Consider the following 11640-nt stretch of genomic DNA (forward strand, 5'->3'; position numbering starts at 1 on the left):
CAGCACGGCGGCCCTGGAGGCTGAGGCGGGGGAAGGAGCACCCCAACCCTCCATTTTCCAGGGCTGAGATGCAGCTGCAGCCACATGCAAAAAAAGGGGCTTGTAAGCAAACATCCCGTGGCCTTGCAACTTGGAGAGAGGGGCATGGGGATGTGTCCTGTGTCCCAAGGATACCCAGTCTTCCCTTGCAGTGCCTAGGGCAGATCAGACTGAAACAGCCACGCTTGTTCAACCTGGAGAAGAGAAGGTTCTGGGGAGACCTTAAGCAGCTTTCCAGTACCAGAAGGACTAAAGAGAGATGGAGGGTGACTTTTTGCAAGGGTGTCGTGATAGGAGAAGGAGAAACGGCTTCAGACTGTCAGAGGGCAGGTTTAGCTTAGATATTCATCACAGAATCACAGAATTTCCTGAGTTGGAAGGGACCCACTGGGATCATCAAAGTCCAACTCCTTGCCCAGGACAATCCCCAGCCATCCCCCCGTGTGCCTGAGAACAGTGTCCAAATACTTCCTGAACTCTGTCAGGCTTGTTGCGGTGATCACTTCCCTGGGGAGCCTGTTCTAGTGCCCAGCCACCCTCTGGGTCAGAAACCTTTCCCTAATATTCAACCTAAACCCTTCCTGACACCTGTCACTGGTCACCAGAGAGAAGAGATCAGTGTCTGCCCCTCTGCTTCCTCTTGTAGACTGTGATGAGGTCTCCCCTCAGTCTCCTTTTCTCCAGGCTTGAACAAACAAAGTGACCTCAGCTGCTTCCCATATGACTTTTCCTGTTTTAGGAAGAAATTGTTATGAAGATGGTGAGGCAGTGGCACAGGTTGTCCAGGGAAGGTGTCGATGCCCGATCCCTGGAAGTGTTCAAAGTCAGGTTGGATGGGGGTCTGAACCACTTGTGAGGGTGTCCCTGTCCTCGGCAGGGGGCTTGGAAGGACATGTCCTTTAAGGTCCTTTACAACTGCCTGATGTGGCTGCCTAGCCCAGCCCTGGCCGCATGCTTGAGCCAGCAGCCATTCCCACCGCTGGCTGGCCCCCAGGTGTGCGGTTCCCTCCTGCCGGGATTCCGGGATGCTGGCCCCAACAGGGCCGCCCCTCGCCCCCAGTGCATGGCAGCCCCACGAGCCCCCCGGGTTTTGTGCCAGGTGGTGCCTCTGGGGACCCCACCAGGAAGTGACACTTTCCATTTTGCATCACAGCCGTCTCAGAAGCTGGGCTGGGAAAGGGCTGTCACTGCCCCTGTGGGCTGCAGAGCAGGAGAGCACAGAAGGGATGGACGAGGGTGTCATGTATGCCGACCTGCGCTTTCCCCCCACACCAGGTAATGGCCCCCCACTCTCTCAGTGGGTTCCCTGCCCTCCTGCCACCCCTTGCCTTCCCCAGAAATGTCCTCCCAGTCCTGCTCCCCCCACTCCCTCTTTTTGGGTGTCCTCTCTCAGACAGCTCCTCTCCAGCTCTGTTGCACATGCCTACTCTTGGGGTGAGGGGCAGGAGGGGCTCAAAGGCAGGGAATGCCCACTGCACCCCCATGCCACAGCACAGACACTTGCCCTCTGCTCTCCCCACCAGGCGTTGCGTGCAGGGAGATAATTTCTAGGACAATCAAGCTGCTGCAAACAGGCTTTTCTCCCTCACTTTTCTCAGGCTCCCCCAGTGTCTCCTGACATTCCACCTGGGATTCACAGACATTTCCCGGCTCAAGGCTCCCTACCGCTCCCTCCAAACTATCCCTCCTCCCCTCCACCCTGGTCTGTTTTAACTCCTTTTCTCAGCTCCTCAGCAGCGAGTGCGCCTGCCCTGGTGCTGGGCAGCCCTCAGCCTGGGTCTCCTCTCCCTGACGCTCCTACTGGCACAGATCATCCTTGTCAGCCTGAGTTTCCACTGTAAGTACCAGCCACGCAGTGCCCAGATCTCCGCAGAGGGGGCCCTGGTGTCAGGGCTGGCACCACAGCACTTGTGTCCCAACAGGGTGAGCTGTAGCTTCCCCATGGAGCTGGGTGCTTCTGCTTGGGGCTGAGGGCACCGTGGGCTCTGGGGCAAGCAGGAGAACTGGTGAGGCAAGACACCACCCACGCGGCTGGAAAAGGAAGCTGGGGGGACAGCGTGGGCTTGGGGAAAGCCACTCCATCAGGTGGCAATGAAAGGCGGGAGGGAGGGCACTGATACTGATACTGAAAGGCAGCAGCACTTTCCCCGAAAGCCTGCTGCATGCAGGGCTCCCAGGCACAGCAAAGTCTGCAAGGACCTTAGCTTGGTGTAGCTCAATCAGGGGGCACCTCACCCGCAGCCACGAGGCTGTCCTGTGGGGCAGGACACTGGGTGCTGCGGGGAGCAGGAGCCCAGAGTTGCTAGGACACAGCTGTGCTCTTCTGCTGCAGATTTAGTGCAACAACAAACAAGATGCACAGACGGTCTCTGGAGAATAGAGGAGAGCCCCAGCTATGGGAAACAGACACAGGGAGGTAAGAGAGCCTGGTGGGCTCCTGCATAAGGTTTGGAGAGGGCCTTACTGCTGCTTTCAAGCAGCAGGATCTGTCCTGTTGCACGGAGAGAAAAAAACTCTACAACTTTTTTAAGTTATAGGGCCGGTATGTTTATTCAGTGCTGGATGCAGGCCAGAGAGACAGAGAGACTGCTCTCTTTAAAAGGGCATGCACACCTTTGCGAGCCCCAGTCCTCCCTTTTATCCCCCTTTCAAATGCATATACATACAATTTCACAATAGGCTCATACATATTCGTTTCTATGAATTTCACAGTGACTTTTGCTCTAATTTTCATTATCAGAAGGAATTTCTTGTGTCCCTGTCCTGTTCCCGCAGTGTCTCTGTTTTCATTTCACTGTCTCCTCTTTATCTTCTTGTTTTTCTATCGAAGCAGCTTTTCTCTTTGGCCTTGACACAGAAAAGCACCTTTTACCCTTTTTGCTCTAGGGGGGATTTTACCATATCTCAGTCCCTACTCGAGGATGTTTCCCTGAGCTCTCTCTCTACATATTCCTGCACCTTTACTGCCTGTCCCCCAGCTTGGGGTGTGGAGCCTGCCCCAGCACTGCTGAACAGGCTGAACTGCTGAGACCCCTTTAGAAGAGATGACCCCAGACAGCTCAGTGTTACCTGGGCACACCACCAGCACCAGGCTCATGGATGCCACCAGCATCCCTGTGCCAGATGACATCAGCCTCTGGTGCAGCTGAAATCTTATCTGAGCCCCCAGCCCCCTTTGTAAACTGTGCTTGTATCACCTCCCCAAACCTGCAGCTCCCCGCTCTGCTCAATGCCAGCATGTTCCTGTAACTAGCCCCTCTTCCCAGGGCTCTGGGGCTGGAAAGTTGGAGCTGGGTTCACAAACGAGGGCAAATGCAGAGTGGGGGAAGACGTGGGGCAGACATGTGAACATGATGGATTGGTCGGTACCCTGACTGCCCACTGTCACTCTCCTGGTCCCTGGGGCTGGTGGCAGCCCTGGCCTGCTGTCCCACCCCACCTGGGTGTTTCTGGTGTGCAGGGCAGTGCCAGTTTTGCCCGGTTGGCTGGCTCTGGGATGCAGGGCAGTGCTACTACTTCTCCTCTGCCAGAAAGAGCTGGGAGCAGAGCAGAGAGGACTGCTGCTCCAGAGGGGCACAGCTGGTCACCATCCAAGCCAACAGCACCCTGGTGAGTGCACCCTGCCAGCTCCCTGTCAGCACTGGGCTGTCCTGGTGGCCACCTCACGGTCCCTCAGCAGGCGCAGCATTGTCTCACCTTCCCGGCTCCTGTGCCCAAAGCCTGGCACAGCACCCAGGCAGGGAGCTGGCAATGCTGTGGCCGTACAGCACAGCCCCATCACTAACCTGTGGCTGGGCTGGGTGTCCCCAGGGGCTCACATGGTTCCTCTCCTGTGCTAGGCGTTCCTGGTGCGCACAGCTAACATGGATGCCTTCCATGTGGGGCTGAAGCAGGATGGCTTCAGGTCTGACTGGAAGTGGCTGGATGGCACCACGCTGGAATGGTGAGGCTACCAGCTTGTTCCCAGCTGGGTGTGCTGCAGGCCCATCATCAGGGCTTGGCCTGGTGGTGGGGACAGGCATGCAGGGATGTGATCCAGATTTTGGCTGCCTCTTTTTCTTCCCAGGGCTGCATTGGGGCATTTTAGGAAAGGGGCATTTTTAGCAGGGGCCTGACCCTGGTGCCCACACTCTGCCTGGGTTTGCAGGGGATTCTGCAAGAGCAGGGTCCCAGTTTGGTCAGTGCTCAGCCCTGCTAGGATTGAGCTGGGGGTACTTTGTGAGTGATGGGGCTGGGGGCATCAGGGCATGTGGCCTAATTGGGAAGAGGCTGGTGGGAGACTGTGCCCCATGGAGAGGGTGAATTTTGCTCCAACAGCATCCCTGTGCCATGTCTGGTCCCTGGCTGCAGGAGCTGCTGATGGGACAGCCCCAGTTCCATTCCATCTCAGCCCACTCTCTCCCTTGCAGGATCTTCCCGGTCCAGCGCTACACCAGGTCCTTCCAGGCCTGTGGCAGGGTGTCAGGCTTGGGACTTTTAGGTGGTGCCTGCACAGATGCCCTCAGATGGGTCTGCAAGCAGAGTGCAGCCACTGTGCAGTGGCTCCAGTCCTCGCCTCCTGCCTTCCTCTGGGGAAACACCACCTACAGCTGTGTGAGGCCCTGATGGCACGGTGACCGCCAGCCTGTGCCACCACCCTGTGGCCTGCCTGAGCCCAGGGCATGGGCATTCCCAGGCTCTGCTGCCTCCTGGCACAGACCTCTTTACCCTCCTGAACTCTGCACTTTGCCAATAAATTCTGCCAATATCGCAGCTGGCTTTGGGGTGTGGGGGTGGGAGGATGGAGGTGCATCCTCCAGCTCTCAGACTCGGTGGCATCACTCACAGCTGGGAAATTGCACCCTGGGGCCAGGAGCCAGCATTGAGCCAGCAGCAATCATCCCCATGGCCCCATGGCAGTGTTCAGCAACAGCTCCTGTGCAGGCTGGCATAGGTCCCGTGAAAGCTCTGGGCTTTCTGATCCTGCTGGTTTCCTGGGGCTTTTGCTTCTTGGGTCATGCTGCTGAGAGTGACCCTTTGCCTCTGCATCCCAAAGAGGACTTGGGCTGGGCAGCAGCTTGTTTGCTGGTGCCTGCCCAGTCTGAAGAGGTTCCAGCAAACATCCTCACTTTGGGTGATGTGTCAGAGCCTAAAAGGCCTGCTAGGGCTTGATTTGGAGTTGTTTGGTCCCAGAGGCTGTTTTGTTTTTGGTATAGACCATTGGTTTCTCCAGCAGCCTGCAGCTCTGGCACAGACCTCGCTGGGACTCCCTCCCAGCACATGCAAAAGACCAAACCCCACAGCCAGGGCAGCCTGTCAGCCTGAGCAGCACTGGGACGTGCAAGGTGGTGCATGGGGAAGGGTTGCCCTGCTGTGCCCTGTACCCAGGGGCTTGGGCTCTTCACAACACAGAGCAGGAGGGAGGTCATTCACCCCCCACCCCCTAAAATGAGACTATGTGCAGGAAAAAACAAAGACTTTTTGCAAATAAAGCAACTACTTCTGCTTTTGTGCATATGAAGATGTGTCTCCACGCAGTATGGTCTTAGCCACAGTCTGCCCCCTGACCACAATGGAGAAGGACAGAAGTGGGTTCCTTCCTGGGCTGCTGCTGCTGAGCTGCCTGCATGGCCCAGAGTGGGGCCCATGCTGACCTGCAGTGTGCTGAGGCCCTGCTCACTGCCCCCCTGTGCCCTGCACACCCCAGTGAGCGTGATATTCACTGCAAGATCCTGCTGCTGGGCTGGTGCTGACCGTGGCCAGCCTGGGTGGAACCCAGCTGCGTTCACTGCCACAGGGATGCCTCAGCGCAGGGTGAGCACTGGGTGATGGCAGTGGGACCATGGTGGGGGGTCCATGGGCACTCATCTGGTCACAGGCTTCCCATGGAAGAGTCTCAGGTGTCTCGTTCCACAAAGCCATTTATTCACAGCACAGTAACACAGAAACAGCCCAAAATGGTTCCTCTGAGGAGGGATACCCAACAAAGGAACACCTGGGCTTTTATCCCCGCAATGTCTGCTTGTGCTCAAGCCTTGCTCCTCTTCCTCTCCTCTCCTGCCCCCTCTCTGTGTCCATCCACCTTGCTTTCATCATCCCTCTCCTTCACTATGCAAAAGGTCAGCAGTTCCTGCCTCCTGCAGTGTCTCAGTGTCTGTGTATCTGTCTGGCACCGCTCCTCTTCCTGACCTTTGCCATCCCAAAGGTTGGCAGCCACAGCCTCTTGCCTCGGGTTCCCACCCCGAGCTCAATCTGCTTTTCCATCTGCATCTCCACCTGCGCCTTGCAGGCCCAGCTGCCTGGAGCAGAGGTGTTCCTCAACACGGGACATCTCTACCACCCTTCCAGCCCACTCTGCTGCCTTCCACTGGGGGAGGTTTGGTGAGGGTAGGTAAGATGCTGCCATTGCTGTCCCTTTGAGGACTCGGTTAGTTTTCCTGGCTGCCCCTTGCCTCTGCCACTATTTGCTGCTGGCTCCTGTCTTGCCCTTTCTTATTCCTGCATCACCTGTCCCGAGCTGAGCTTTGTTGTCCTGCCTTGATGCCAGGAAGGAGATGCAGCACAGCTCCTGGGCATGTAACCATCCAGTGTGGATGGGGAAAGCCAGGCAGGATTTACCAAGGGCAGGCAATGCCTGTCTGACCTGCCTGCTGCTGTGGCAACAGTGGGCTGTGCCTAGGGGGAGAGCAATGGGGGACGTTTATCATGAACCTTTCATGTCTGGGACTTGGTTTCCCATGGTCTCCTCACGGGCAAAGTGGGGATACATGAGGTCAGGAGTAGAGGAGAAGAGCGTGGGTGGAAAACCTGAATGGTGTGAGGGCTGCAGTGGGTGTCAGTAACACCCTCGTTCCCCTGAATGCAGCGGCTGAAGGGTTGATCCTGGGGTTTGTGCTCCTCAGAGCCTTCATCAGTGCCCTGGATGGCGGGTGGGGGGTGGCCTCAGGCAGCTGGGGGGCAATACCACACCGGTAATGTGTACACAGGAGGGCAGGAGTGGGTACAGAGAGGCCTGGAGAAATGGTTTGTTGGGAGCCTGCTGATACTGGAGTGGGTAAAAGTGCAAATCCTGCAGCTGGGAAGAAAGGAGAAGCCACACATCAAGATGGGCAAGTAAGCAGCCATGCTGACCCAGCCTAGGGAAAGCATGGGCCAGAGGCTGGATGGGGTCTGCAGTGTGTCCTTGCAGTGGCAACTGAGACACTGTGGGCAGTGGGGGCTGGAGCTCAGGGCTTTGGGAGCAGTGGGGACATCTGGACTCTCCAGGACAAGCCAGACACAGCAAGTCTTTGCTTTGCATGATAGCTGAGACTGTAGGGGACCTGCAATCCTGTCCCAGCCTTGCCATGCCATGGGCTGGCTCCAGCCTCCTTCTATGGAAGCTCTCCTAGGAGCTGCCCTCTCAGTCTGAAGCCGTTTCCCCTTGTGCTCTTGCTACAAGCCCTTGTGTAAAGTTTCTCTCCAGATTTCCTGTAGCCATTTTTGGTAGTGGAAGGCCACAGTAAGTTTTCCCTGAAGCCTTCTCTTCTCCAGGCTGAACAATCCCAATTCTTCTCACAATGGAGGTGCTCCATCCCTCTGATCACCTTGGTGCCTCCTCTGGGCTGACTCCAGCAGGTCCCTGTCCCTCCTGTGCTGGGAGCCCAGGGCTGGATGCAGTGCTCCAGGTGGGTCTCAGCAGAGCAGAGCAGAGGGGCAGAATCCCCTCCCTGCCCTGCTGCCCACAGGCTCTGGATGCAGCCCAGGACACGTTTGGCTCTCTGGGCTGTGAGTGCCATGGCTGGGCCATGTGCAGCCTCTCACCCACAGCACCCCCAAGCCCTTCTGGGCAGGGCTGCTCTGGGGCTGGTCATGCCCAGCCTGTGCTGGTACCAGGGGTTGTCCCAGCCCAGGTGCAGCACCAGCACCTGGCCTTGTTAAACCTCATGATGTTCCCATGGGCCACTCCTCGAGCTTTTTCGGGTCCCTCTGGATGGCATCCTGCCCTTCATATGGGTCAAACCACTTCAGCTTGGTGTCATCTGCAAACTTGGTGAGGGTGCAGTTGATCCCACTGTTCACATTGTTGACAAAAGTACCGAGTAACATAAATCCCAAGGTGAATCCCTGAGGGCCAACACCATCACCAGCGTCCAATGAGGACATGGAGCCATTGAGCATTATCTTCTGGATGGAGCTGTCCAGACTTTTCCAGTGAACAGTTCACCCATTGAATCCATTTATCTCAAATTTAGAGGAGGACTATGTTGGAGGCTTTACAGAAGTCTGATGGATGACACACATGCAGCCCTTCCCTTGTTCACTGGTGCAATCACTCCACTGTAGAAGGGCACTGGGTTGGTTGGGCAGGACTTGTGGGGAAGCTGTGCTGGCTTCTGCAGGTCCAGCTTAGCAAAATGGTTGCCAACACATTCCCTTCTCTGCAGAAACACTGACTGAGGCAGAGAGGGTCACCCTGGGTCCTGGACCGGGGTCTCTCATCACCCTCCTTTGGCAGATAAGGTCCCACATTCTTAGGGATCCTTCCCCCTTGGAGGGAGGGGTCTCCCTTTTCCCCCATGTTCCCAAGTCTCCCTAGTGCTCCTTCCTCTCTCCCAGGGTCTTATCAGTGCACCTCCATTTTTTCAGAGCCATCCTCATTTGCAGTTCCACGCTGCTCCCTTTCTTTCCATGGTCTCAGGATTCCCACATTCACCTCTCACGGTCTTAGGGCTCTTCATTGCCCTCGTTTTCCTCCCGTGGGTTCAGAGTTTCCTCATTCATCCACCATGTTCTCAAAGCTCCCCAGCACTCCCCCACTTCCTAAACGGTCTCCGGGCTTCCCAGCATTTTCTCATGCTGATGGCCCCACTGTCAGCACCCTTTCCAGGCAGGACCCAGCTCTGGGCAGGTGATGAAGGCAGAAGAAAGGCCAGGACGAGAGCTGTCAATGCTGAGAGAAGGGACGGGCTGTAAATCCACAGGTCTCCCCAAAATGGACAGATTGAGGACATCAGTGTGTCATTCCCAGCTCCAAAAATATGCAAATGGCAGATCCTGCATCCCTGGCAGCCTTGGGGCAACAAAGAAGGTGAGAGCTGGGCTCTGCACTAGAGCTGCATTGGCCAGGACACACAGGGACATGCAGTGGCACAGTGCAAAGCAGTATAACACGTGTTTGCATGAGTGCGGGAGAGGGGAATAAGGTCTGTTTTCCATATTCCTTGCTTTAAAACAGAGACACTTTTCCCCAGCAGTTTTGCAGTGCAATTGAGGCAAAGCGTGCGCCAGGGGCAGGATCTCAGGGGGCACACCCAGCTCCTGGTCCTGAGTCCAGGGATGGAGCCGGGCTGGCAGCAGTCAGTCCTTGGCCAGAAAAAGAGGACGAGTCTCAGGTGCCCTGCTCAGATTTGGGGATTTCTCGCAGATCCACGGGTAGGGTTTGTCACATGGCTGATTCCACATTTCCCCGCGGACTAGTGACCAGCAGTCTGGAATATGGCGTTTCCTAGGAAAGAGGGCAGCAGTGACAGCCTCCTCGCCATGGACACCACTTCCCATAGATCCCAGTGCTGCTGGGGCAGGCAAGGCGCCTGGCACAGAGATCAGCCTGAGGAGTGTCACATTCCTCCTCCTGCTCTTCTTCTCTACCACTGGATATTTGGCACTGCACCCCAGAGCTCGGCTCTACCCTCACCCCCCTCCCTTGGGGCACTGCTCAGGGGAGGCCATCAACCTTTCTACTGAGGGGAGTCACAGGGGCAAAACAGCACCTTTCTAGCATGGCTGAAGGGCAGGGGCTTGTGCCAAGGGCTCTTGCACTTACGAGGATTGTTTGCTCTCCATCCACGTAAGTCTCCTTGCCATATAAGGAGATTTTCCTCCAATCCAGTAGTATGCCTTAGACGCATGCACAAAATACTACGGGAGAGAGAAGCTGTCAGCCACCTGCTTCATGACTAGAACTTGCCAGGCGCCCAGGAGCCCCAGGGATGGCTGTGCTTCTCCCATCAGACTGCCAGGATGGGAACCTGAGGCTCATGGTGCCACCTTGGGGGTCACGGTGCCACCTTGGGGGTCACGGTGCCACCCTGGCGCTCATGGTGCCACCCTGGGGCTCATGGTGCCACCCTGGCACCTCCACAGATACTGCTGCAGCTGGGGCTCTGCCCAGCACCACCCTCCTGGCGTACCACAGCCCCCCTGCTCTGTACCGGCACTGTCAGTGGCGACCACTCATCTTGGACCAGCAGCTGAGCAAATCTCCCTGCACAGTCTTCCTTGCTCTGCTCCCAGGTCTTGTTTGTCACCGAGATGTAGAGGCACTTGCTCTTGAAGAGTACCCAGCCCCAGGGGCAGCAATCTGGGGGCAGGGGCACAGCTCAGGTGCTCATCCTTCTATGGATGCCTGGGGAGCTCAGCTTGGCTGAGTTCAGCCCCCACATCCTCACAGCAGCAGCAGCAGCAACGGCCCCCCCTGCTCCATCACCACCCTACCTATGGCTGTGCAGGAGCGCAGGAGGGCCACGGTGCTCTCGCTGCTGTTGAGCCTCCCCTGCAGCTCCTGCATCTCCCTCTCTGTCCTGCCCAGCACCCCCGTGACGCGGCGCAGCTCCAGGCTCAGCCTGTCCAGCTCCAGCTGGCTGATGTTGCCCTCATGCCACGCTCGCTGCAGCTCCTCTCTGGCCCACGCCAGCTCCAGCTGTGTCTGCTCCAGGCTCTGCTCCTGCGCCCTCAGCTCCTGTGACAGGCGGCCCTGCTCGGCCTCGTGCTCACGGGAGGAGTCCTGCAGGCTGCGGGTGACCTGCCAGTCTGGGGACAGGGGGGTGAGCTGGGACATGAGCATGGGGCCCTGCCTGGGGCCTGCCTCTGGCAAGAGAGAGTGGGATAAGAGTATCTGGCTGTGGGTGGAGATTGTCCTGGGGGTGCCAGTGGGAAGGGAATGGAAGCCCCAGTGGTGGCAGGTGGAGGGGAGACATTGGAAGGCAGCAAGAGACAGTGGGAAGACAAGGAGAGTCAATGAGAAGGCTGTGGAAGGCAGTGGGGGACAATGGGAAGAAGTAGGAGGGTTTGGAGGGCAGTGGGAGGCAACGGGAGACAATGGGAAGAAAATGGGAAGGAAAAGGGAGGCATTGGGAAGCAATGGGAAGGCAGCAGGAGGCGGTGGGAATAAAATGGGGAGGCAACATGAGGCAGTGGGAGGAAGTGGAAGGAAGTGAGAGGTAATGTAAGACAGTGGCAAGTCAGTGGGAGGCAATGGGAGGCAGTGATGGGAAGGAAGTCAGAGGGATTAGGAGGCAATGGGAAGGAGTAGGAGGCAATGGGAGGAAATGGGAGGAAATGGTTGGCAATGGGAGGCAGAGGGAAGACTGTGGGAGGAAATGGGAGGCAGCGATAGAGGGTGGGAGGCAGTGGGAGGGATTGGGAAATAGCGGAAGGCGGTGAGATGGCAGAGGCTGGGCAGTGAGAGGACCGTGGGAGGCAGTGACAGGGAGTGGGAAACCAGGGCAAGACCACAGGAAAGGGTGGGAAGCAGTGGGAAGGCAATGGAAAGGCAGTGGAAGGCAGTGGAAAAGACTAGGGGAGACAAAGGGAGATAGTGGTAGGCAGTGGTAGAGGCAGTGGTAGAGGCAGTGGTAGAGG

General features: G+C 57.2%; 3 protein-coding genes across 3 annotated transcripts in view; 2 read left to right on the forward strand and 1 right to left on the reverse strand.

The window, feature by feature from the left end:
• Positions 1-1265: 1265 nt before the first annotated feature.
• LOC102039844 (killer cell lectin-like receptor subfamily G member 1) lies at positions 1266-4644 on the forward strand. The gene is made up of 5 exons (XM_031065281.1): positions 1266-1314; positions 1766-1876; positions 3500-3648; positions 3879-3982; positions 4449-4644. The coding sequence occupies exons 1-5, from the start codon at positions 1266-1268 to the stop codon at positions 4642-4644; spliced, it is 609 nt and encodes a 202-aa protein (XP_030921141.1).
• A 4713-nt stretch (positions 4645-9357) lies between these two features.
• Positions 9358-10843, reverse strand: LOC115949054 (B-cell differentiation antigen CD72-like). Its single transcript, XM_031065282.1, has 4 exons — positions 10495-10843; positions 10212-10360; positions 9824-9918; positions 9358-9505 (listed from the first exon to the last, which is right to left on the reverse strand). The coding sequence occupies exons 1-4, from the start codon at positions 10841-10843 to the stop codon at positions 9358-9360; spliced, it is 741 nt and encodes a 246-aa protein (XP_030921142.1).
• A 341-nt stretch (positions 10844-11184) lies between these two features.
• The window catches only part of LOC102040011 (natural killer cells antigen CD94-like), a 6243-nt gene continuing 5787 nt past the window's right edge, over positions 11185-11640 (forward strand). Inside the window, exon 1 of the mRNA XM_005430981.2 lies at positions 11185-11219. Coding sequence (XP_005431038.1) covers positions 11185-11219 — 35 coding nt within the window. The remainder of the gene's footprint in view (positions 11220-11640) is intronic.

This window comes from Geospiza fortis, unplaced genomic scaffold (assembly GCF_000277835.1).
Source record: "Geospiza fortis unplaced genomic scaffold, GeoFor_1.0 scaffold1509, whole genome shotgun sequence".
Taxonomy (NCBI): Eukaryota; Metazoa; Chordata; class Aves; order Passeriformes; family Thraupidae; genus Geospiza; species Geospiza fortis.